Source organism: Chiloscyllium punctatum, chromosome 2 (genome assembly GCF_047496795.1).
Source record: "Chiloscyllium punctatum isolate Juve2018m chromosome 2, sChiPun1.3, whole genome shotgun sequence".
NCBI lineage: Eukaryota > Metazoa > Chordata > Chondrichthyes > Orectolobiformes > Hemiscylliidae > Chiloscyllium > Chiloscyllium punctatum.
Window position 1 is genome coordinate 43,251,377 of NC_092740.1, and position 26,200 is coordinate 43,277,576.

Below are 26,200 nucleotides of genomic sequence, written 5' to 3' on the forward strand. Positions count from 1 at the left end.
AGGATTTATGAAGACAGAGCAATTGACGTGATCTATATGGACTTCAGTAAGATGTTCGACAAGATTCGTCATGGAAGCCTAGTTAGCGAGGTTAGATCTCATGGAATACAGGGAGAACTAAGGAGGGCAAAAAGGGAACATGAGATAGCTTGACAAATAGGGTTAAGGAGAATTCAAAGGGATTTTATCAATACATTAAGGTCAAAACGGTAACTAGGGAGAGAATAGAGCTCCTCAAAGAATAGCAAAGCAGCCTATGTGTGGAACACAGGAGATGGGGGGAGAAATTAAACAAGTATTTTGTATCAGTGTTTACTGTGGAGAAGGATGTGGTAGACATAGAATATGGGGAAATAGATGGTGACATCTTGAAAAATGTCCATATTACAGAGGAGAAGGTGCTGGATAACTTAAAAGGCATAAAAGTGGATAAGTCCCCAGGACCTGATCAGGTGTATCCTAGAACTCTGTGGGAAGGTAGGGAAGTGATTGCTGGGCCCCTTGCTGAGATATTTCTATTATTGATAATTATAGGTGAGGTGTCAGAAGATTGGAGGTTGGCTAACGTGGTGCCACTATTTTAAAAAGGTGGTAAGGAAAAGCCAGGGAATTATAGATTGGTGAGCCTGACATAGTGTCGGGAAGTTATTGGAGGAAATCCTGAGGAACAGGATTAATATGTATTTGGAAAGGCAAGGGCATGGGAAATCGAACTTGATTGAGTTTTTCGAGGAAGTAACAAAGAGGATTGATGAGGACATTGCAGTGGATGTGACTGATATGGACTTCAGCAAGGTGTTCAATAAGGTTCCCTTTGGTAGACTTGCTAGCAAGGTTGGATCACATGGAATAAAGGGAGAACTATCTGGATACAGAACTGGCTTGAAGGTAGAAGACAGGGAATGGTGGTGGCTTTTCAGACTGGAGGCCTGTGACCAGTGGTGTGCTACAAGGATTGGTGCTGGGTCCACTGCTTTTCATCATTTATGTAAATTATTTGGATGTGAACATTGGAGGTATAGTTAGTAAGTTTGCAGATGGCACTAAAACTGGAGGTGTAGTGGACAGCGAAGAAGGTTACCTCAGAATACAACAGGACCTTGATCAGATGGGCTGACAAGTGGCAGATGGAGTTTAATTTAAGGCATTTAGTATGTTTTCCTTTATTGGTCAGAGCATTGAGAATAGGAGTTGGGAGGTCATGTTGCGGCTGTACAGGATATTGGTTAGGCTACTTTTGGAATATTGTATGCAATTCTGGTCTCCTTCCTATCGGAAGGATGCTGTGAAACCTGATAGGGTTCAGAAAAGATTTACAAGGGTTTTGCCAGGGTTGGAGGATTTAAACTATAGGGAGAGGTTGAACAGGCTGGGGCTGTTTTCCCTAGAGCGTTGGAGGCTGAGGGGTGACCTTGTAGAGGTTTATGTAGTCATGACGGGCATGGATAGGAGGTAAAAACAATGACTGCAGATGCTGGAAACCAGATTCTGGATTAGTGGTGCTGGAAGAGCACAGCAGTTCAGGCAGCATCCAACGAGCAGTGAAATCGACATTTCGGGCAAAAGCCCTTCATCAGGAATAAAGGTAGTGAGCCTGAAGCGTGGATAGGATACATAGACAAGGTTTTTTCCCTGGGGACGTGGAGTCCAAAACTAGAGGACATAGGTTTAGGGTGAGAGGTGAAAGATATAAAAGGAACCTAAGGGGCAATATTTTGCACACAGAGGTTGGTGTGTGAATGGAATGAGCTGCCAGAGGAAGTGGTGGAGGCTGGTACAATTACAGCATTTAAAAGGCATCTGGATGGGTATACGGATAGGAATAGTTTAGAGGGATATGGGCCAAGTGCTGGAAATTGGGACTAGATATCTGGTTGGCATGGACGAGTTGGACCGAAGGGTCTGTTTCCATGTATATCTCTGCCTGTGTGACTCTGAAGGAAGTGTGCTATGAAGAGAAGTGGGCTTAAAATTGTCCAAGAAGCAGTTGCAGAGGAAAAAACAAACACTGAATGAATTGACTGGAATCAATAAAATGAGGAATTTTTAAAAGCCAAGCAAGAGCACAGAGAAAGAATCGTCTGAGGGTGAATAATCAGGTAATTAAAAATAAATAAATTTGCATTTGGTTTTGCAAGGCCTGGCCATTTAATTTTAATTCAGCCTATTCAAAAACAAATGAATGTTTAAAAAAAAGGGTGTGGTAAGATATGTTGTGAGTCAGTACTGAGGTATGTTAGTGACAAAGATCAGTTTCCCACATTTGCAGAAAATTGCCTCAGGCACATAAGTCATTGAGCTGGAATACCAGTTAGAGACATTCCAAAATGTAAGGGAGAGGGAGGGGTACCTGAACAGTTTTATCCACAAGAATGCACCCAGAGGAAAGCCCTCATTCAGGAAGACAAGGATGTAATTGTGAGGAATCTAGGACAGTAAGAATGTGGTGAAGTTGGAAAGGAGGCTCCACAGACATTTGTCCCATTCAATAAGTACAATGTTCTTGCCACTAAAGAAGACAAGGAGAAAGACACTGACAGGAAAGCTGCAGTAACAGTCTCAATGTTATCGAAGATGAAGAAAAGCAGAATAAGGCAGTGATAAAGGACATGAGATTAAAGGAATCCTCTGTATCTGTGAGTGACAGTATTGAGGAGTTGGTATCTGCTTAGTGCTAGGGTAAGGAAATATCTCAAAGTGGCTGGTTAGGAATTTGAAAAGGAAGAGGGAAAATCCAGTTATTGTCAACCTTTCTGAAATAAACAACAATGAATACGTAAATATAGACTCAGAAAATGGCAAGTGGCAAGGCATAATTTAAAAATAATTATAAGAATTTGATGCATGGAGTACAGTGGAAAGAAATGTCAAACTGTTATAAAAACTTTGATCAGAAAGTATTCTGACCTTTGGCTGATTGGAAGCTTAGATAAGCATTTTTGTTTGCTGAACTCCAGGATAATAGCAAAGATAGAGAGCTATGTTATGTTAACTATTTTGCTGAAGGGACTGAAGAGTCTGAAGCTAATGTATTTAAGAACAGCTTGTGACTGCTGCCTTGCTAAGTACCATTTTGTTATACCACTTGTCTTTCTGCTTAATAAATGCTATGACTGCCTATACCAAATGTCTCATATCTGAAGTGATCAAAGACTAATTAGAACTAAAGGTTCTTGTAGTGATTGTAACATGGTCAGCCAGGTGGACATCACAGGATATGATTCCCTGATCAGGGCTGTTAATCTGGTCTAATCAGGGAGCCCCGGCTGATAGATAAATATTAAGGAGTGTTAGAGGTTCTGTTCCATCGGAGAGCTGGCTCTGACATAACTGGATCAGTGTCAAGGAGTCTCCATGTCTAAATAAAGGGTGACTTGGTGACGGGATACCAGCCTCTGTGAAGTTATTTCAGTCTTAAACATTGACTCAAAAGTAGAACATAGGTAGGAACACAGCTAACGTGATGCTTTTCCAAGAATAGGTGGGGAAACCAATTTGGATGAAAAGCAACATTTTTGTTTCCTAATTTTTTGTTTTGGAGGGGAGGGGAGTGGTGTTGAACTTTTGGGATTAGAACCTTTCGGATGGTTGGGATGGTCAAGAACCTGTTTTTCATTCATTACACAATAAAAAATATTCATTGGATCCCAAGCCCGCTGGAATTATGTTCACAAAAATGGAAAATTCAGGTTCACAAATCCAAGATGAGTACCTGGCAAAGTAAACTGCTTCCTGCCAGATCTGATCAGCAAACACTGTTCCTTGGCTCCTTTAGAAACAAGCTGTTTCAGTGGACAAATGTTTACAAGGCTAGGGCTGAAGGCTGTCCATGTTCAGTAGCTCATGAAAAAAGACACATTCATAGGCCACCAGGCTCCTTGCAATAGGATTATAACAGTGTAAGCAGTGAAAGCTTATCAGGCCTACTAGCCTGCCTAATTGAGGCAGCCACAATTGCCACAAGACTATTATTTAGTGATTCACTAAAAGAAAAATCAGTGATGTCCTAAAAAGAGGATAAATTTAAGTTAACTGCAAAAAACAAGTTGAGTGAAACTTGGGCTAGGTGCAAACCTAGAAACATAGAATATACGATCAAGAGTAATGCGCCACCATTCATTATGATCATGGCTGATCATCTAACTCAATAACCTGTTCCTGCTTTCCCCCATATCCTTTGATCACTTGAGTCACAAGTGATTTATCCAATTCCTTCTTGAAGTCATGCAATGGTTTGGTCTTGACTCCTTTCTGTGGTAGCATATACCATAGGCTCACCACTCACTGGGTGATTTCTCCTAATCTCAGTGCTAAATGGTTTACTGGGTACCTTAGGCTGTGACCCCTAGCACTGAATTCCTCTGATATCAGGAACATCCATCCTGCATCTACCCTCTTTGGTCCTGTTAAAATTTTATAGGTTTATATGAGATCTGTCATTTTTCTGAACATAGCAAATACAATCCTAACCGATTTAACATCGCCTCAAAGGTCAGTCCTGCCATCCTAGGATTCAGTCTGGTAAGTCTTTGCTGCGCTCCCTCTATAGCAAGAACATCCTTCCTCAGATAAGAAGACCAAAACTGCACACTATATGCTATGTGTGGTCTCACCAAGAGCCTATATAATTGTAGCAAGACATCCTCTTGCTATGAAGACCAACACATTATTTATCTTCTTTACTGGTTGCTACACCTGAATGTTAACCTTCAGCAATTGGCACACAAAGGCACCCAAGTCTCAGTGCACATTCTTCTCTCTGTTCATAGCCAGTCAGATAAAATCTGACTTCCTGCTTTTGCTACTCAAGTGGATAACCTCACATTTATCCATATTGTACTGAATCTTCCATGCATATATCCAATCATTCAGCTTGTCCAAATCACATTGAAGCATCTCTGCAACCTCCTCACAGCTAACCCTTCTGCCCAGCTTTGTGCTATCTGCAAAGTTGGAAATATTCCCTCATCCAAACCATTAACAAACATGGTGAATTGCTGGGGCTCTTGCACTGATCCCTGCAGTATCCCACTAGGTACTGCCTATTATTTGGGAAAAGATCTGTTTATTTCTACTCTTTGTTTCCTTGTCTGCCAACCAGTCTTCGATCCATCTCAATACACTACCCACAATGCTATGTGTTTTAATTTTCCACATTAAACTCTTATGTGAATAACACAGTCAATAACAAAGGGGTGTTACAGGCACAGATTGACATACAGAAATATAATGTTGTAGCCATAACAGCAATCTAGTTCCAGGAAGGGCAAAGCTGCGTGTTAAACATCCCTAGGTGCAAGGACTTAAGAAAAGTTAGGAAAGGAAGGAAAGGAGGAGGGTGGCATAATTACTTAAGGAAAGCCAACTCCTAAAGACCTCTGCTCATTCCTTGTGGCACCTTATATTCCCTTTACTGCCTACTTCCAACTTACACTTTCTTCCTTTACCTACCATGTCAACTCACCTAGTATCCACAAAGATCCATGCACACAGGAAAACAAATGAAGCCCCATTATTTAAAATGTTATGTTGTAGACTACAGTCTATTGAGAAAATTAATTCAATCATTTGTAAAAATATATTTGATAGTGCTGATAGTTGTTGAAATTTCTTCTTGCATCAACATGAAAGGCAAATCAGGTCAGGACTTATATACTTAATGGTAAGGTCCTGAGGAATGTTGCTGAGCAAAGAGACCTTAGAGTGCAGGTTCATAGTTCCTTGACAGTCACAGGTAGATAGGAGAGTGAAGTAGGCGTTTGGTATGCTTTCCTGTATTGGTCAAAGCATTGAGTATAGGAGTTGGGAGGTCATCTTATGTCTGTACAGGACATTGGTTAGATTACTTTTGGAATATTGCATGCAGTTCTGATCTCCCTCCAATTAGAAGGATGTTGTGAACTTGAAAGGGTTCAGAAAAGATTTACAAGGATGTTGTCAGGATTGGAGGGTTTGAGGTTTACGAAGAGCTGAATAGGCTGGGGTGTTTTCCCTGGAGTGATGGAAGCTGAGGGGTAATCCTAGAAGGGTTTATAAAACCATGAGGGGCATGGATAGGACAAACAGACAAGGTCTTTTCCATGGGCTGGGAACTTGAGGGTATAGGTTTAGGGTAGTGGAGAAAGATTTAAAAGAGACCTAGGGGCAATATTTTCATGCAGAGGGTGGTGCGTGTATGGAATGAGCTCTCGGAGGAAAACATATGGATGGATATACGACAGGAAGGGTTTTGAGGGATGTGGGCCAAGTGCTGGCAAATGGGACTAGATTAATTTAGGATATCTGGTTGGCATGGGCAAGTTGAACTGAATGGTCTGTTTCTGTGCTGTACATCTCTGTATCTTGGCAGGTGGATATATATTTGAAATTTCAAGGGATTTATGCACCTTTTACATACGATCTTCTCCATAGCTAACAATCACAAAAGACAAGTGACCCAACACCTCACCAAACACCACCCCACTCCCCACCCCCACAACCTCCTAAAGCTTTGTAGGAGCTTTGCTGAAGGCTTACTCAGCTTTCCAAAGGTGTACACACAGTATCCAAAAGAAATGAATTGAAAACAGACCTGTTCTTTCCTGGTCTACTTACAACCCTCAAGGTTCCAGACACCAGGTTCCTCCAAAATCTAATTTGAGTGGAGGCATCTGATTATTTAAAAGACCAGCTGCCTCCATGAACTCTGCATGTGTGAACCAAAATTCAGTCTTGAGGAAAATTCGAAAATACTGAGCTTGTGCCTGGGTCTTAATATGAACCTCAAAGGTGGACAAAGTTCCCATCATAACAAAAGTCTGGGTCTATATCTATCTTTAATTATGGCTAATTATGGCTCTAATTATGCTATCTGTAACAAACTCAGCTAGTCCAGCTCTCCTAGAGTGAAATGCAACACATTATACAGAATTGTTTAATATCCAAATAAAATGTAAATAGAAAAATGCATTTTGGGAAGAAAAGTAAAAATATACTTATCATAAAAATTAAATTATCATTAGATACAAAGCATACATGAAGGTTATCTTTAATCTACGATAACAATACTCGATTTTTGTTAAGTTTTGCTTCCTTGCCTTGGCCATATGAAACACTTTTGTTCTGTGTTTAGTGTGTTATTACATCATGATTCTATGCAATGTGTTAATTTAATTTGATTTTCATTTATTGTACTGATTAAGGTGAGTAATGCTGCTTTAATTAAATTGCCTCTGTGAACTTTTCCGAGAACACTTCTGGGACACCCGCACCAACCAACCCAACCGCCCCGTGGCTGAACACTTTAACTCCCCCTCCCACTCCGCCAAGGACATGCAGGTCCTTGGCCTCCTCCATCACCAGATCATGGCAACACGATGCCTGGAGGAAGAGCGCCTCATCTTCCGCCTAGGAACCCTCCAACCACAAGGGATGAATGCAGATTTCTCCAGCTTCCTCAGTTCCCCTCCCCCCATCTTATCTCTGTCCCAACCCTTGGACTCAGCACCGCCTTCTTGACCTGCAATCTTCTTCCCAACCTCTCCGCCCACACCCACTCTCCGGCCTATCATCCTCACCTTAACCTCCTTCAACCTGTCGTATTCCCAACGCCCCTCCCCCAAGTCCCTCCTCCCTACCTTTTATCTTAGCCTGCTTGGCACACCTTCGTCATTCCTGAAGAAGGGCTTATGCCCGAAACGTCGATTCTCCTGCTCCTTGGATGCTGCCTGACCTGCTGCGCTTTTCCAGCAACACATTTTTCAGCTCTGATCTCCAGCATCTGCAATCCTCACTTTCTCTTGCCTCTGTTAAGGCCCACCTGATCAATTAAATATCTGTTGTGCTGCTTTTATACTGCACTGCTAGTAGGGGTTAGTAGGCTGAGCGCACTATTGAACATAATACAAAAAAGAGCTTAGATTAAGCAAGATAATCTTTTAGCCAATAGTTCTCAATTTGAAGTATTTTGTCCATAAATTTTTGGAAAGTGATTCCTTAAATACTGTTCTGACCTGTAACTGAGCCATACAGGTCCGAAAAGGCTGACTCTTCTCTGTTGGGGGTTTGATTTTATGTGGCCCTGTTTTTTAGCAAGTCCATTGACATGAATAATATGCTGCCAAGAAATTAAGATTTGGTTGGGCAATCAGGCAAGTGATTTTTATAACCAATGTGAGAAGTTGTTGGTGTGGTCGGTGATACTTTGTCGAGCTGTGAGAACCGGGGCTCTCTTCCCCTGTCTGTATGTCACATCCCTATCCACACAGCCTGCCTGATAGAACTCAGTCCCCCAACCCAAAAGTTCATAAGATTTAGGGGGAGGATTATGCCATAAAGCCTATCAAATCTGCTCTGCCATTCGATCATGGCTGATTTGCTCTTCACCCCCATTTTCTTGTCTTCCCCCTATAACCCTTCAACCCACTACCAATTAAAAATCTGTCGAACAATTCCTTAAATTTGCTCACTGTCCCAGCATGCACCATACTTTGGGGCAACAAATTCCACAGATTCACAAACCTTTGGGAAACATAGTTCTTGAGAAATGTTCTCAAGCACAGTGTGATGGGAGTTAAGCATAGGTAAGTCATAAAAGGGTGAAAGGGGATGCCCTTCTTAGCTGTTTCAGCCACAAAAACCACTATGGCAGCACCACCCAACACCCTAAACCCACACTCCAAACATACATGCAATGCAATCAATAGACTTACAAACCATCTCGACTCCCAAAACACTGAGCCTGTTTCTGCACAGTTATGCAGCCTTTGGCAGGGTCCTCATAGGTTCAAAACCTAGGAGAAGTCAGCCAAGAGCATTTCAGCTGATATAGCAAAAATATATTTTATTCATTCACAGGATGTGGTTATTACCAGCTAGGCCATCATTTATTGCCAATTGATTATTGCCCAGAGCACAGGTGAGAGTCAACCACACTGCTCTCGGTCTGGAGTCACTGACCAGTTAAGGATGATGGTTTTCATCCTCTAAAACATATTAGTGAACCGCTTAGGGTTTTTATAACAATTGATAATGGTTACATGGTTGTCATAAGGACAGCATTGTTTCATTCCTGGATTTTCTATTGAATTCAAATTTCACCATTTGTCATCGTAGGACTTGAACACCTGTTTCCAGGACATTAGTCTGAGGATTCTGGATTTCTATTCCAGAAATGTTACAACAGCACTACCATCTCCCATTGAATAGGAGTGGTCTGTCTTCACCTCTGCTGAAGCTACTGGAATTACACCACACAGGAGTAACAAGAAAAGGACAAGTAAGGCATGGTAGTTGCACAAGAATATACACATGAATGTTTTTAAAATGTTTTGTTGATGATTTCTGTTATTTGTTTTGCTCATATCAATGTCATTCTATTTCACCAATTTCTTGTGGCCACAAGAACATATCAGATGCTAGGATTTTTGCAGCAAATACCTTACTTCTAATAATATGACAAGGCATAAATGTAGTTGTGTCATGGAATACTCTGCATTTCTGTGGCTGAGTGAAGCTCCATCTAACATTCAGAAAGCTCAACTCGATCCAGGACAAAGCTGCTTCATTAGCACCCCATCCAGAACAAACATTTAATCAATCCGCAAGTCCAGAATTGCAGCAATATTTACCTTCTAAAAGTTAAACTACACTAACTTGCCTGTGCTGTTCTAACAGTACTTCCCCTGCCAGAGAGTGGTGAGAATGTGGAATCGTTGCCACAGGAAGTGGTTGAAACAAATAGTATAAATTTAGTGTAGTGTTTCATGGTAATGATATATAGAATGTAACCCTAATAACTAGAAAACACTGGAGGCTGACATGGAGTATATACGTGGACATGGGCTGTTTAAGCTGAACTATATATTGTATATTAATGTAATATCATTCAATGTCCACATTAGCATATTTAATCAAATAAATAAATGGATAAGTTAAGAGCAGAAACCCAAATTCAATTTTCCTCCTTGAAGTAAGCAAATTCACTTAGATTATCTCTACTGCATTAGATTGAATGAATTTGCACAACAATGACTGCAGTCATTGCCAGAGCTCACAGTCTACCACTCTATTATTGTCAAAAAAGTGCTGGCATTTGATTTGTAAAAATGAACTAATCTCATCCTAAAAGACTTGGGGCTGCAATTTTATGGTCCCTTTTAATGACAAGATTTATGTTCATGATTTGCCTTACCATCCCGCTGGCCCTGAAAGGTAACAATTTGAACTGTGGACTCTCACTCCAGCGGGTAGTAAATTGTGCTTAAAGATCTTTTTTAAAATTTTTTTAATACTATATTTTTATTAGGAAAAAATAGATGTTTAACTATTACAACAAATACAAAACAATGCAATTCAAAACAGTACAAAAATAGTACAAAACTAAACCCAAATAATAAAAAACTTCCCAACCCACCATCCTATACGAATGTATAAACATATATAGAGAAGTATAAAATTTTTAAAAAACCTAAACTAGCTATTTAACTAACTAAATAAATACCTAACAACAAACAAATAAATAGTAATAACTCAGCCCAGCCAAACAAAACACTCATACATTCACAGTTCTTCCTCCCGGGATATCGGACTCATGAAACACAATCGCGACGGCTATATAAAAGCCCTTATTAGTGTGGCAGATAAATCTGTATCCAGGTATTTCAAAAAGGATTGCCATGTCTTGTAAAAATTCTCAGTTTTGTGGTGTACCATATTTGTGAGAAAATCCAGGGGAATATGCTCCATTACAAACTTTCGCCAACCCGTCAGGCCTGGGGGGTTTTCGGATATCCAACCTAGTAAGATATTCTTCCTTGCACAGAACGTAAGAATATTGAAAAGTTTTTTCTTATGCGCATCTGCAGGAAATATAATGGGTAGACCCAAAAGGAGAGAAATAGGGTTCTTCTCCACCCCTACACCTAAAATCCTCTCCATTACACCCACCACAGCGCTCCAATATGTTTGAAGCCTGTCACAAGACCAAAGACAATGGGTAAGAGTGCCCGTGCAGACCTTGCACTTGGGACATGCTGAAGATACCCCTGGTTTAAATTTTGACAAACGGTCTGGGACTAAGTGGACCCTGTGGAGAATCTTCAACTGTAAAGCATGGGTCCTATTGCAAATTGATATTTTCCTTGCATTCTCCCAAATATCCTCCCATGCCTCTGAAGAAACTTCAACACCCAGCTCTCTTTCCCACATTTTGCAGAGTCGATCAGACTCATCTGAGGTGATTGGCACCCCCCAATTGGTGATATAAAGTACTGACAGAGAGTGTACTCTTAGCCCTTAGTACCCCTCTTTCTATGTCAGATTTGTAGGGTTCAGTCAAAAGTGTGGTCTTTTTCGGAATAAAATCCCTAACTTGAAAAAAACGAAAGAGGTCTCTATTAGGTAACTTGTACTTCCGTACTAGCTGATCAAAGGACATCATTACATCTCCCTCAAATAAATCACCCATGCAAGATATACCCCTAGCTGCCCAACGTTTAAATCCTGAATCTATCATACCCGGTTGAAAACCCGGCCTACCCACTAAAGGTGTAAACAAAGATGTTTTGCCAATATTACCTTCCCTCTACCGAATTGCCCTCCATGCTTTAACAATATTGATGACTATGGGGTTATGGCAATATTCCCTAACTGTCCTCACCTTGCCCAAAAACAGCAAACTGGTAAGGGGGCACCCTGCCTAGGAGGCTTCAATATCTAGCTATACTGAAAGAGGGTCCCCACAAACCCAATCACTCACGTAGGTCAAAAGCGAGCTTAATTGGTAATTTTTAATGTCCGGAAGGTCTACTCCACCAATCTGTGAGGCAACTGAGTTTGGCTAATTTAATGAGGGGCCATTTATGGTGCCAGATAAAGGAGCTGAACCAACCATTCAGTGTCCTGAGTGTTTGTTTATTGAAAATCAGGAGGAGCATCCGTATAGGGTATAGCAAACGAGTGAGAATATTCATCTTAATAAGCGCTATCCGACCCAACCATGAGACTGGAAGTGCCTCCCATCTTTGGAGATCTTGTTTAATTTTTTCAAATAATTGAGTAAAATTGGCTTTGAACAGCCAATCCAGAACTGGAGTAATGAATATGCACAAATACACAAAACCCCGCTGTGACCACCTAAATGGGAATCTATAGTCACTCTAAAGAGCCAAACTCTTTCGTAAGACCACCCATAGGCATAGCCTCTGATTTAGCAAAATTAATCTTATATCCTGAAAAAGTGCCAAATGCGTGAATGCATTGTATCAGGCAAGGCACTGAAACTGCTGGATTTGTCAAGAAAATTAGAACATCATCTGCATACAGTGAGATCTTATGTAATTTTGACCCCACTTCTGCAGCTGATATATTGAGATCCCCACGAATGGCCTCTGCCAACGGTTCAATCATTAACGTAAAAAGTAATGGTGAAAAGGGACAGCCCTGCCAGCTGCCCCTAGAAATTCTAAAATTGCTTGATCGTACCCCATTGGTAGTGTCCACCACGACAGGTACACTGTGGAGAACCTTTACCCATCTTATGAAAACCGGTCTAGAGTATAGAAAAGGTACGGCCACTCAACCCGGTCAAATGCCTTCTCTGCATCTAAAGAAATCACCAATCCCTGCACTGATTGCTGTTGGCATGCTTGAATTACGTTAAGCAGCCTTCTAACATTATTGGAGGATCTGCGACCCTTTATGAAGCCCATCTGATCCTCTTTAATAATAGAGGGTAACACAGTCTCCAGCCTTAACGCGAGAGCCTTAGAGAGGATCTTAAAGTCCACATTTAAGGGCGAGATGGGCCTGTATGAAGCGCAGTCTTCCGGATCCTTCCTTTTTTAAGGATAAGTGAAATATTGGCCTCTCTTGGAGATGGTGGGAGACAATCATGACTTTATGAATCATTAAACATATTCAGCATCAGGCCTGACAGTATACTTATGAATTCCTTATAGAATTCACTGGGAAGTCCGTCAGGACCGGGCGACTTTCCACTCTGAAGCTGCCTCACAGTTTTCTGCATTTCTTGTTCTGATAATGGGGCATTGAAAAAGGACTGTTGTTCGGGAGTCACACCCGGGAGCTTCAGATCTCTAAAAAAGGATTCCATTTTGGCCTGCCCCTCCTCACAATTCTCAGACTGATATAGCTAAGAGTAGAATCTCTGGAATGCCACATTAATCTTGTTAGAATCACATATTAGGTACCTAGAGCCTTCCCTAATCGCTGTATTGGTTTGTGGGGCACTTCTCTTTCTGGCAAGGTATGCTAAGTATTTGCCTGGCTTGTCACCTTTGCTTTGCAAAAGCCAGCTCCTTCTTTGCCGTCTGTGTGAGCACGGAATTTAGTGCAGACCACAGTGCCATAATCCACTGTAGTTTGGCCAACGAGGATCTGTCAAAATAGGCCTTCTCGGCTGCCTTCAACCATGCTTCAAGGAGACGTTAATGCTCACCCTTCTACCACTTCCTACTGATGGAATATGAAATAACTAATCCCCTGGCATAAGCTTTGGCAGTTTCTCAGAGAACAGATCAATCGAGCCTATGTTGATGTCTAGGAATGCCCAAAATTCCCTAGAGAAGTACTCCACAAGCTTACTGTCCATGAGAATAAAGAGGTCCATTCGCCAGTACCTTGAATCCTCTGTAACATCCTTAATCTTAACCATGAGGTAGACTGGAGCATGATCACAGATGGCAATATTACCAATTGTACAGGATACAACAGATCCAGGGTTACCGCAGGGGTCAGAAAAAAATCAATCCTCATGTGACATCCATGCGGATTGGAGAAAAACGTGAAATCCCTACGTGTAGGGTGAAGACACCTCCAGACGTCCACCAACCCTAATTCCCCACACAAACCCAATAACTGTTTAGTTTGTGCAGAGGTATCAAGGGACCTTTAGGCAACCTGTCTACTGTGGGGTCCATGAGGCAGTTAAAATCTCCCTCTATAATGACGTGCTGAGACTTGAGACTTATCAGTTTAGAAAAGGCATCTACCAAGAATTTAAGAGGATGGGCTGGGGGACAACAAACATTTAAAATACCATATTCTTCCCCATTTATCAAGGCTTTAAGAATTACAAACCTCCCGTATGTGTCTTTAACACATTCCAACAATTTAAATGAGAGATTTTTCCTAACCAATATAGCCACTCCCCTACTTCTGGTATTAAATGATGAAAAATAAACTCAAAGCCATTCTGCTGTAATTTCAGATGCTCCTTGTCATCCAAATGTGTCTCCTGCAACAAAGCAATATCCACCTTCTCCTTTCTAAGACTCAAGAGTACCTTCTTCCTCTTAATTGGTGAGTGACTTCCCTTGATATTCCAGGTACACCATTTAATCAAATCATTAGCCATAATCTTCTGCAATTACATTTAAATTCCAGAGAGGAGGAACCCGAACCACAAACTGCTGAGCCTTAGTGTTGCATGGTCCACCAAACATAAAAACAACATAAACTAAAACCACTAATTTAACAAACATACAAAATTATTAAAAATAAAAAACAACAAAAACCAGAAAACAAACCAACATATAAAGCACCAATAGCACTGAGTAGGGGAACTCACCCCCTGCCCGGAGGGGGCAACTACCCATCCCAAACTGCCCATAAATAGACATCTAACCATCTCAACCACCTTCACTTCTCCCAGCTAGAGCTGCATTGCAAGCACAAGCTAAAAAGAATAAACACCCCATAGAATATCAATATGAGTAAAAAAAATTTTATAAAAAAGGGGGAATAAATACCCCACCCATCCTTTGGTATGTCCTAACTTAGAAATTTAAAATGTACATCTTAACCACCGCCAGACATAGTTTGATCCAAATTATTATCAACAGAGGAAAGAAAAGGGGGAAAAACAAAGCTCCAACCGGATTTCCTCCATTTCTTTTACAGACCCAAGCATACCCAAGCAACAATATTTATACATACTACAATTGTTTAAATTAGGTTAGTTTGTCCACAAAGTCTCTTGCCTTCTCCGATGTGTCAAAGAGATGCATGGATCCATTTAAGGTGATCCGAAGCACTGCCGGATATCTCAGGGAGTACTGAATCCCAAGCTCCTTCAGTCTTCTCTTGATACCATCATATGATTTTTGTTTCTGGATCACCGCCGCTGAAAGGTCCTGAAAAAACATGATCTTAGACCCCTCGTAAATTAGGGCCTTTGGATCCTTCCCCTGGAGTCTGGAAGCTTCCATGACTCTCTCCTTATCCTGGTAATGATGGAACTGCACATGGAAAGGACGAGGGCATTGACTCAGACCTGACCTCCACGCTGCGACCTGGTGAGCCCTCTCTATCTTCAATTCTCTCATGCCACCAGTCTCCAAGTCAAGGAATTTTGGAAGCCAATCTTCAACAAATTCCACAGGCCACTCACATTCCTTACCCTCAGGCAGACCGATGATCCGAATGTATTTTCTCCTGCCCCTATTTTCAAGATCATCCACCTGGTCGCGCAAATTATGAACCTGTGTCTTCAGGGCTTGGATCTCATCCTTGAATGAACTGGCATCAGCTTCCACCACTGTGACCCTGTGCTCCACCTCATCCGTCCTCTTCTCCATGTCTCCCAACTGCTACTCATGCTTCTGCAGCATGAGACTGGAGCCAACTTCTCTTCAATCTGTTTCCCCAGCATCTCGCGAAATTTCGAGAGCTGGTTCACCAGGTCCTGGAGAGTAATCGGCTTCGAGGCTGCTGCAGGCTGAGCTGCAGACCCGGCCTCGGATGCTCCTCCTCCCTTTTTAGGCATTTCTGGACAGCTGAAAATACAGGTAAGTCAATTTTTAAATGTTTCCTGGGGCTCCACAATCTTTCCAACGTCCCAAGAAATCCTGATGACCTGGGTTGGGTGGGTTAAAGGACCGTCCTGCTCCTGCTGCGATGCGAAGCTCTGCCGTGTGATCTTCTCAGATCGCCACCATCTTAGATCCCTTTTTTTTATTTTTAATGTTTTTCTTTCTCTCCAATGATTTTCCTTCCACTTATCTTCCCGCATCTAGTTTGGTTCTAATTCACACCATATGCTTCTCCATCATTCACTATCTCATTCTCTGTTCTTAAGGGAAAGGCTTATTGGTCCTGTGGTTCACCAAGGCCCCAGATCCCTATTGTCCTCACAGGGTCAGTCTGCACTTTCAGTCATGTGGGGCACAAAACTAACTAGAGCTAAATGACGAAGACCTTGGTATGCCCTAATCTAGAAAATTCTGGATCAGTATTAATCCTGGTTGATTCCAGCAAATATAAACAAATATTATGTTCAATGCTTTAACAAAAAACTGCAGAAGCTGAAAGCTTGAAATGCACAGTAGGTCAACAAAGGGACCACTTTGTGATAGAAAAGATGATGGATTCCTGATGAAGCGCTTTAGCCCGAAACATTCTCCTGCTCCTCGGATGCTGCCTGACCGGCTGTGCTTTTCCAGCACCACATTCTCGACTAAAAAATATGCCAGTTAGGGCTTTTGTGGTACAGTGGTAGTACCCCAGCCTTTGAACCAGGAGGCCTGGGTTCAAATCCCATTTGCTCCAGACGTGTGTAATAGCAGGTTGAACAGAAAATATAAAAACTAAATCCACACTATCACACTTTTTTATATTGAAGGAATTTACTAAGGGAGAATCATGAACAGGAAAATTGATGGATTTTTCCTCAACCACAGATGAATCTAGTTATAGCAGGAAAACAGAATGTTTGGTGACAATAATATTAATTATGGGAGTTTTACATAGTTTGTCAACTCAAATCAACCTTGAGGAATAGTACCTTTTTGTTTGGGTATTTTACAGACTCTGCACTCAATCTTCAGTTCAACTATTTTAGATCATGACCCCTGCAGCAACTTTGTTTCTGTCCTGATTGTAACAAGGTCAGCTAGGAGGATTGCACTGTCTTGGCTGAAAAATACAAACAGGAGTGTCAGAGGTTCTGTTCACTCTGAGTGCTGGCACTGAGGGAGCTGGATCAGTGTCAAGGACTCTCCATGTGTAAATAAAGGTAATTTGGTGAAGGGATACCAGCCCCTGTGGAGTTATTTCAGTTTCCTTTCTCTTTTGTAGTTTTAAGAAATTGCTCTCTTGCTCCCCACCTCCTTTTTGCCGCTTTTTGTTTATTTTTGGATGGCAACAACTTACAATTCATACATCTTTGATTCCCTTTGTTACTTTGGTTCCTACTTCCACTCCCTCTGGCCTTCCAACATGTATCCTTTTGTCTCTCTGACTTACCAACTTCTCATAGACTTTCTCTTTCATTCTTTTTCCCACATTTACCCTTTGTTTGCTTAAAACCAGTGCTGGTAAACAGCCTGCAGTCATGGTACACATGGTACACATAGATTGAACTCAAATAGACTCATCACATGAACAGAATAGCTAAAACAGCAGGTCAGAGGCTAGGAATACTGTGGCACATAACTCACCTCCTGACTCCCCAAAGCCTGCCAACCATCTGCAAGGCACAAATCAAGAGTGTGCTGGAGCTTGCTTGTTCAGAATGGTACAGCTCCCATAACACCCAAGAAGCTTGACATCATCTTGGGCAAAATAGTCCACTAATTGGCACCAAATCCACAAACATCCATTTCCAGCACCATCAATACTCAGTAGTGGCAGTGTGTATCTACAAGATGCACTGCAGAGATTCACCACAGATCTTTAGAAAGCACCTTCCAAATCCACAACCACTTCCATCCAGAAGGACAAGGGCAGTAGATATGTGGGAACATCTCCACCTGCAAGAATCCTTCCAAGCCACTCACCATTCTGACTTGGAAATACATCACCACTGTAAGGACTTCACTGTCACTGGATCAAAATCCCGGAATTCCCTCCCTAAGTGCATTATAAGTTACCCTACAACAAGTGGACTGCAGTGGTTCAAGAAGACAGTTCACTATCACCTTCTCAAAGGCAACTAGGGATAGGCAATAAAAGTTGGCCAGTCAGCAACGCCCACAACCAATGGGACCAGATGTAATGCATCCAAGAATATGGAGAGAAGTGACAGTGCTGGCAATAATTTCACAGTCTGCTTTAGACTGAAGAGTGGTTTCAGAAGATTGGAGATTTGCAAATGTTACACACTTAGTCATAAAATGGTGTAAGGAAGTATCAAGTAACTTGGGGCAGTCAGTTTAAATTTGGTGGTTGGTAACCTTTGGAAACTATAGCTTAGGACAAATGTTAGCAGTCACATGGGCACATGTGGGTTGATTAAGGAGAGCCAACATGGATTTCTTAACAGAAACTCATGTTTAACTAATTTATTTGGAGTTTTTGATGAGGATCTGGTAATCAACATCCCAGAGTACTTATGGAAGTGGCCCAAGGAATAATGGTGGTCATCTTTTAAAATTTTACACTGAAATAGTGAAGACTCTGACTAAAAAGACCAGAGGGTAACTAACATAACACCTCTACTTGAGAAAGAAGGCAGAAGGAAAAACAGAAATTATAGACCATTCAGCATAATGTCAGTAGTGGGAAAATGCTAAGATCCTTTGTAAAAGGATTTACAGCTAGGTATTTGGAAAACGGTAGCTGGATTGGACAGAGTCACCATAGACTTATGAAAGGAAAATTATGCTTAACAATTCAATTACATTTTTCAAGACTGTAACTCAGACAATTAATGGGTGGGATCCAGTGGTTTATTTGGACTTTCAGAGGCTTTCAACAAAGTCCCACATAAGAGATTAATGTGTAAAATTTAAGTGTGTGAGATAGGGGTAGTCAATTGAGTTGCATAGAAAACTGGAAGGCAGGCAGGAAACAAAGAGTAGGAATAAATGGGTCTTGTTCTGCAACTAGTGCAATACCACAGGGATCAGTACTAGGACCCCGACTCCCATTGTATACTAATGATTTGGATGAGGGAGTTAAATATTTCCAAATTTGCTGATGAAGCAAACCTGGGTGGGAGGGAGACTAGTAAGGAGGATGCAGACATTCTTTAGTGCAATTTGGACCAGCTGAGCGAGTGGGCAAATAATAATGTGGATAAATCTAATGTCCATTTTGGTACCAAAAACAGGAAAGCAGGTTATGATGTGTATGGCTATAAATTGTCTTCAATCACCAGTCGCTGAAGGTAAGCATTCAAGTCCAGTAGCAGTAATGAAGGTAAACAATATGTTGACCTTCACAGCAAGAAGACTGTAAACAGGAACAGGGATGTCTTGCTGCAGTTTTACAGACCTTCATGGGACCGTACCTAAATATTTGTGCAGTTTTGGACTCCTTATCTAGAAAGGATGCTCTTTCTGTACACAGAGTGCAGTGAAAGTTTACCAGACTGATTCCTGGGAATGACAAGACTGACATTGAGGAGAGGTTGAATCATTTAGGATTATCTTCGCTGAAGTTCAGAAGAATGAGGGATGATCCCATAGAAATCTGTAAAATTAAAACAGGACTAGACGGGGTAGATACAGGAGTGATATTCCCAATGGCAGGGGAGTGCAGATATGGGGTAAACACAGAACTGAGATGAAGAGAAATTTCTTCACTCAGAGAGTGGTGAGCTTGTGGAATTCACTACCACAAAAAGCAGTCAAATCCAAAACATTATATGATTTCAAGAAGGAGTTGGATGTAGCACATGGATGCAAAGAAATCAAACGATATGGAGGAAAAATAGTCACAAGCTATTGAGTTGAATGATCAGCCGTGATCATCATGAATGATGCAGCAGACCTGAAGGGTGAAATGACCCCATGAGGGGCTTGGATAGGATAAATAGACAAATCCTTTTCCCTGGGGTGGGAGAGTCCAGAACTAGAGGGCATAAGTTTAGGGTGAGAAGGGGAAGATATAAAAGAGACCTAAGAGGCAACTTTTTCACTCAGAGGGTGGTACATGTATGGAATGGGCTGCCAGAGGAAGTAGTGGAGGCTAGTGCAATTGCAACACTTGAAATGTATCTGGATGGGTATATGAATAGGAAGGGTTTGGAGGGATATGGGCCAGGTGCTGGCAGGTGGGACTAGATTGGGTTGGGATATCTGGTAGGCATGGATGGGTTGGACCGAAGGGTCTGTTTCTGTGCTATACATCTCTATGACTCTAAGACCTACTCCTGTTCCTGTTTTTTATGTTTGTATGCAACAGAGAGGATTGATCAGGCCAATATCATGGTGTAGTGTACATTGATTTTCAGAAAATATTTGATGTCGTGCTGCACAATATTCCTATAAACAAAGTTAGGGCTCATGGAATAAAATTGCAACGTGGAACTAATATTAGCTGAGTGGTAGGTAAAAGGACGTTACAGTTAACAATGGGTTTTTTGGGAAAGATTTGTTCTTGATTGATATTTTGATTAATGCCTTTTCTGATATATATTAATAATTCAAATTTTGGTATACAGGGCAAATTCTTTTAATTTGTGGATGCAATGAAACTTGGACGCAATCTAAACTGTGTGGACAGTGCAAAACTTGAAAACTACAAAGGCAAGTTGGTGGTGTGGACAGATAAGTGGTAAATGAAATTTAAAACAGGGAAGAGTCAGATGATACATTTTTGTAGAAGAACATGCAAAGATGATATAAAAGTAAGAGTACAACTCTAAAGGGGTGAAGAAAAGAGGTACTGGGATGTATAAGTTATTAAATGTTGCAGAACAGATTGAGAGATTAATAAAACATTCAATATCTTGGTCTTTACTAATATGGTTATAGAGTACAAGAGTCGAAAAGTGTGACACTAGAAAAGCACAGCAAGTCAGGCAGCATCCGAGGAGCAGGAGAATCAACATTTTTGGGCATAAGCCCTTCATCAAGAATGTGGTGGGAAGGGGAGCTGAGAGATAAATAGGAGGGTGAGGGTGGGGATGGGGGAAAGGTAGCTGGGAAGACAATAGGTAGATGCAGGTGGGGGGTGATGGTAATAGGTTGGAGGGGAGGGTGGAGTGGATAGGTGAGAAGGAAGATGGACAGGTAGGACAGTTCAAGAGGGTGATGCCAAGTTGGAGAGTTGGAAGGATGAGGTGGGGGGAGGGGAGTTAAGGAAACTGGTGGTTAATGCTGATGCCGTGTGGTTGAAGGGTCCCAAGGTGGAAGATGAGGCTTTCTTCCTCCAGTCATCAGGTGGCTTAGATTTGGTGGTTGAGGAGACCCAGAACTTGCATGTCCTTGGCAGAATGGGAGGGAGAGTTGAACTGGTTGGCCACAGGACAGTGGAGTTGTTTGGCGTGTGTCTCAGAGATGTTCCCTGAAACATTCTGCGAGTTGGCATCCAGTCTCCTCGATGTAGAAGGATCCTTTCAGGGCTTGGACGGTGGTGAGTGGAGAGGTGTGGGTGCAGGTTTTACACCTCTTGCAGCTACAAAGGAAGGTGCCGGAGATCGGAGGGTGGGTTGGTGGGGGCTATGGTCCTAATAAGGGAGTCACGGAAGGAATGGTCTCTGCGGAATGCTCAAGGGACAGCGAGGGCAAGGAGGTTATATTCAATTTATATCAGGTAGGAGTTTAGCCTCAGCTAGAGTACTGAATCCAGGTTTAAGTGGTACATTTTATAAAAGATGTGAATACATTGAAGAGTGTATTGGAGTCAGAGCGCGAGGTCTATGAGAATGATTCCAGAGATGAGGAAATTCAGTCATGTAGAAAGGAGAATCTGGGACTTGTCTCCTTGAGAAAACTTCATTAAAGTATTCAGTCATGAGAGATCTAGTCACAGAAACTAGGAAGAAAATGTTCCCACATGAAAGGATCACGAATGAGAGAGCATAGATTTAAAGTAATGAGTAACAGAAGCAACAGAAATATGAGGAAAAGCTTTTTCATGCAGGAAGTGATTCAGATCTGGAACGCACTGTCCGAAAATTCAGTGGATGCAAAGGAGAATTGGATAGTTTTTTTGAAAAAGGAGAAGGCAGGAGAACGGCACTAGGTGATGTGCTTATTTGGAAAGCTATAACAGCTCTGAGATATCTCTAACTTTTCACAGGTCCAACAAAAGGTCCAACAATTGAAACTTTCACTGTTTCTCTCTGCAAGGATGTTGTCAAACCTAATGAATTTTCCTGCATTTTCTCTTTATTTTCCATCATCTGCAATATTTTATTTTTATGAATTGTCCATTTATTTGATTGACACTTTTCATAGAAATACTGCTGTACAGAAGTTGTTTGCATTGTTATATTTGTTCTCTGACTATTGCCTACTGTTTGCAACATTTTGAATCTTATTGGTCAAAACAAAAGTGAGCATCTATGGAGTAAACACTGACCCTTCCACAACCCACCACATAATTATTATGGCTCAGAAGGACAGCATTTGGTTCATTGTTTCTTGCTGGCTTCCTGCAAGTGCAGTTCACTTCGCATCATTTCCTACCGTAGCTTTGCACATTGTACATATTCTGATAATTCTTCAATGCTCCTTTGAAAGCTACCACTTCCACCAAGTAAATTCCAGATCCTGTGTCCTGGCTGTGTTGTTGCCATAGAGGTCTTCAGCAAGAAAAAGGCCCTTTGGTACATCAAGTTGCACCAGTTAAAAATTAAGCGCCTGGCCATTCTAATCCCATTTGCCCATACCCTTGTATGCCTTGGCATTTTTTTAAACCTCTGCTTCGAATCAACCTGTTTGGAGACGTTCTTACACACCTCTGGAGCAGATAGGACTTGAACCCTGGCCTCCCGGTCCAAAGGTAGGGATACTGACACAGCACTAAAAATATTCATAAGCATTTTTTCCTCATGCCACTATCACTTCTTTTGCTAACCATCTCATTGGATGGACGTTTGTTTTTCCGTCAATGGAAACATTCTCCCCTCCCCAACAACGACAACATTTTGTGCGTTCCTTGAAGGTTGATGAAAATGATAACGGTTTGGCGGTGTGAGACCCACCTTCTCCTCGTACCCTCCATCCAGGGAAACCTTGCTGTCATTTTCAGTTCTTGTTGTCATGATGATGCTCCATGCTCCGCCCCCTTTGCTGCGCGGCCTCGCGCTCCCCTTCCCATAACGGTCCGGCGCGGTTCCGGCTCCGCCCCCTTGGTGCGCGCCTCTGGCTCCCCACCCCCTCGTAATCCGGCGCGCCTCTGGCTCCGCCCCATTCTTGCGTGTGCCCGCTCGCCCAAGCTCCTGGAGGTTGACGTCACCAAAATGGCGGTGCTATGAGCTTCAAGTGCCAGTGAGAAGTGGAAAAGCAACGACAGGAGCGAGAGCTGTCACCGCCTTCCCTTTCCTTTCCCTTCCCGCCCCCGCCCCTTCTCCCTCCCCCAGCCGGACCGTCACTTCATTCCGTCTCTTTCCCTTTCTCTCTCGATGTCGGATAACCAGAGCTGGAATTCTTCCTCCGAAGAGGATCTGGACACTGAGTCCGGGCCGCCTGTTGAGCTGTGTGGGATACTGAGCAAGGTGAGCCCGGGGCTGGGGCGCCTCAACACCATTACCGGGGCCCGCAGCTTCAACCACTCTCATTCCCTTCCTTCAGGCACCCTCTCTTCTTCCCCCCCCCCCCCCCCCCCCTCCCTCCCTCCCCGGACCCCCGAGAAGAGGTTTGGCCCAGTCACTCTCAGTCTTCATCCTGCTGGGACCCCCTTCCCCCGGGACCCCGTTGATATTCTGTTAAACTCCTTGGCAAGCTTCTCACTGTCTCCCCGGTAACGGAGAGGCAACGGCAGGAGCTCCGTGGCCTGTTGCTCATTGCCAGCTACTAACTGGCTGATTAATTACATGGTGTAATATTAGAGGGAAAGTTATGAGAAGTGGGAGTCTTCGCATATGCAGAGCTTCAGTCTTGTTGTGTACAGCTTGGTGTTTCTTTTAGTAATGAAAGGGGTATTTTTGTTTTGACAGCTCCGTGCCTCGTGTTTGTACCGGAATCAAAGTTGTTTCCTGGTCTATGTCGTCTCTTTAATCCCGAGTCCAAAGTATTCGTGGACCCGGTTTTGGCCGATATGTCGGAGCCTTTTTTTGGCTTTAAAACTTTACTGTGAACGCGGGCGTGTTCATTTTGTTGTAACACTGGTGCTGGAGTGAGGAATACACTCAGCCCTCTGCCGTTTGTACTTGAATCAAGTGACTGGCTGACTGACTGGAAAGGGTAATTTTCGAAGGGCTTATAAAATAAATCAATCTTATAGGAAGCCTACAATACGAAATGAAACATTTTGATCCTTTTGAACATTCGAATCCAATCCAACCTATATCTTAGTATTCTATTACCAATTTGTTTTCATGTCTTTTCAGTGGACCAACTATATCCATGGGTGGCAGGACCGATGGGTGGTTTTAAAAACCAATACTTTGAGTTACTACAAATCCGAGGATGAGACGGAATATGGTTGCAGGGGATCAATCTGTCTAAGCAAGGCTGTCATTACCGTAAGTTTATCGGATGTTTGTATTGCTGGTCATGGTTTGCTGTTTCCATTGTATAATATGCAATAAATTAGTTTTACTAATTTGAATTCTGCAATATACCCTGTATGAAAAAAACACACCAGATTAATAAATCTTAGTGCCTTTTCAGCAGCTTTATGTAGAGAGATGATTGGCAAGCAAATTATTTTGTGTTGATTTGTTCAGGTCGATTTATTTTCACCATATGATCTTGGGTGATAGCTGTTTAGACGACTGCAGGTAACAACTGAGCTGCCCTGCTGCAATTTAGCTTTAATTATTTAAGCAGTCTATGTTTAAATTGATTCTCATGTGGATAGGAAGTGAGCATTTCACCAATAAGAAGAATGTTTTAACCTTATTCTGATTCCCAGTCCTTTCACATGAGTCTGGCTGTGAAAAGTTCATTTTGATGCCTTCCACAACCTCAGGATGTCTCAAAGCACTGTAGCCAATTAATTGCTTTTTGTAAGTTAGTAATTTAATTGCAAACTGGGTATTAGTGTCGTGTATCCAGCTTGGTCAGTAATAATCCAATGGAATTGTGCTTAGGCTCTGATTTGAGATAATCGCAACCAGCTTTTACTTTTCTCTCACCTATCCCTGCGGTAAAGAGGATTGGGAAATAGCATATTTTTCTTGTCTGGGAGTTGCAAGTGAGAGGGGGGGTGCTGGCAAAGGATAGTTTCTTGACAAAAATGTGTATCTAGTAGACCGACCAATGTTCATTAAAATTGCCACTCCATGAAGTATGTGAAAATGGGCGGGCAAACCCAAGTTTTTGCAGTACAGATATTTCAGGAATCTGAAATTTGCCTTTCCTTGATGTGGATATAAGCAAAGAATTCTGAAATGACTCACCAGTGCCATATTGGCAATGTTAATCTCTAGCATTTATTTGGGAGAGCATCTTTGTTTGCAGTTATTTCTGACTTCTCTCTAAAGTATGTCACAATTTATCTAAATATTAAGTTGTGCCTGAAGACTAAAAAAGTTCTCAATTGGCAAGGTATTGTAGCAGGGAAAAAAAACTAAGCTGGTTTTATCGTCATGTTATCATCTTTCTACTCACATGATGGAGTTACTTAGATTCCCTTGGTTAAGGGAGTCATGTTTTGTTCTGGCCTTAACTTATGCTTGAAATATTGAGGTAAAATATTCCCTGCACTTTGAATGCATTTGGGTTGCCGTAGATTAATTATCAGAAGTTAGCAACAACAGCCACCAACGTTTAATTTGTGTATTAAATGCTAGACAAGAGCTGGAGCAATAACAATACCAAGCTACTCAAGGAGGTATCTGGGCAGCTGACCAAATATTTTGATCAGAGGTGGGTGTTTCAGGAGTGACAAAGCAGGATTTGTGATGGAGTGGAGCAGATGTCCAGGGAGATCAGAGCCCAGGAAGCTGAAAGCATGTCTGCTAATGTTGAAGCATGTAAAATCAGTGTTCAAGAGGCCAAAATTGGGTGAGCATGCATATCTTGAGACTTGTAATGCTGGAGGGTGCTTCATTGTTTGGGACATAGTACAGGTAATTCTCAGATAACGCATGTTTCAGTGTGATTTGGCTAAAATGTTGTTGAGGAATTAAGAAATGGTGTTTTCGAGAATGTTTCCCTCAGTGCAATAGCACAACTTCAGTGGTGATCGTTCTGCGAGCTTCATTCTGCACATGCGCTGGTGTCAGTGGGTGACAGCAGGTTTCTGTAGAGAGAGGAAATCCCTGAGATGGATACATTGAGCAGCTTCCTGTGAAAGGTACTCTACTCTTAGAGCATTTTTGGAAAAAAATGGAGGGGTATAGTGACAAGAATATTAGCAA

At 42.0% G+C, this 26,200-nt stretch overlaps 1 protein-coding gene and 1 long non-coding RNA gene across 6 annotated transcripts in view; one reads left to right on the top strand and one right to left on the bottom strand.

Annotated features, from left to right (window-relative positions):
* Positions 1–22,955, bottom strand: part of LOC140493055 (uncharacterized) — a 34,281-nt gene extending 11,326 nt beyond the window's left edge. The window contains exon 1 of the long non-coding RNA XR_011963635.1: positions 22,877–22,955. This is a non-coding gene — a long non-coding RNA (uncharacterized lncRNA). The remainder of the gene's footprint in view (positions 1–22,876) is intronic.
* A 156-nt stretch (positions 22,956–23,111) lies between these two features.
* The window catches only part of LOC140453274 (ceramide transfer protein), a 112,134-nt gene continuing 109,045 nt past the window's right edge, over positions 23,112–26,200 (top strand). For all 5 annotated transcript variants that reach the window (XM_072547831.1, XM_072547840.1, XM_072547854.1 and 2 more), the window contains exons 1-2: positions 23,112–23,389; positions 24,224–24,358. In XM_072547831.1, coding sequence (XP_072403932.1) covers positions 23,297–23,389; positions 24,224–24,358 — 228 coding nt within the window. In that variant the 5' untranslated portion in view covers positions 23,112–23,296. The remainder of the gene's footprint in view (positions 23,390–24,223; positions 24,359–26,200) is intronic.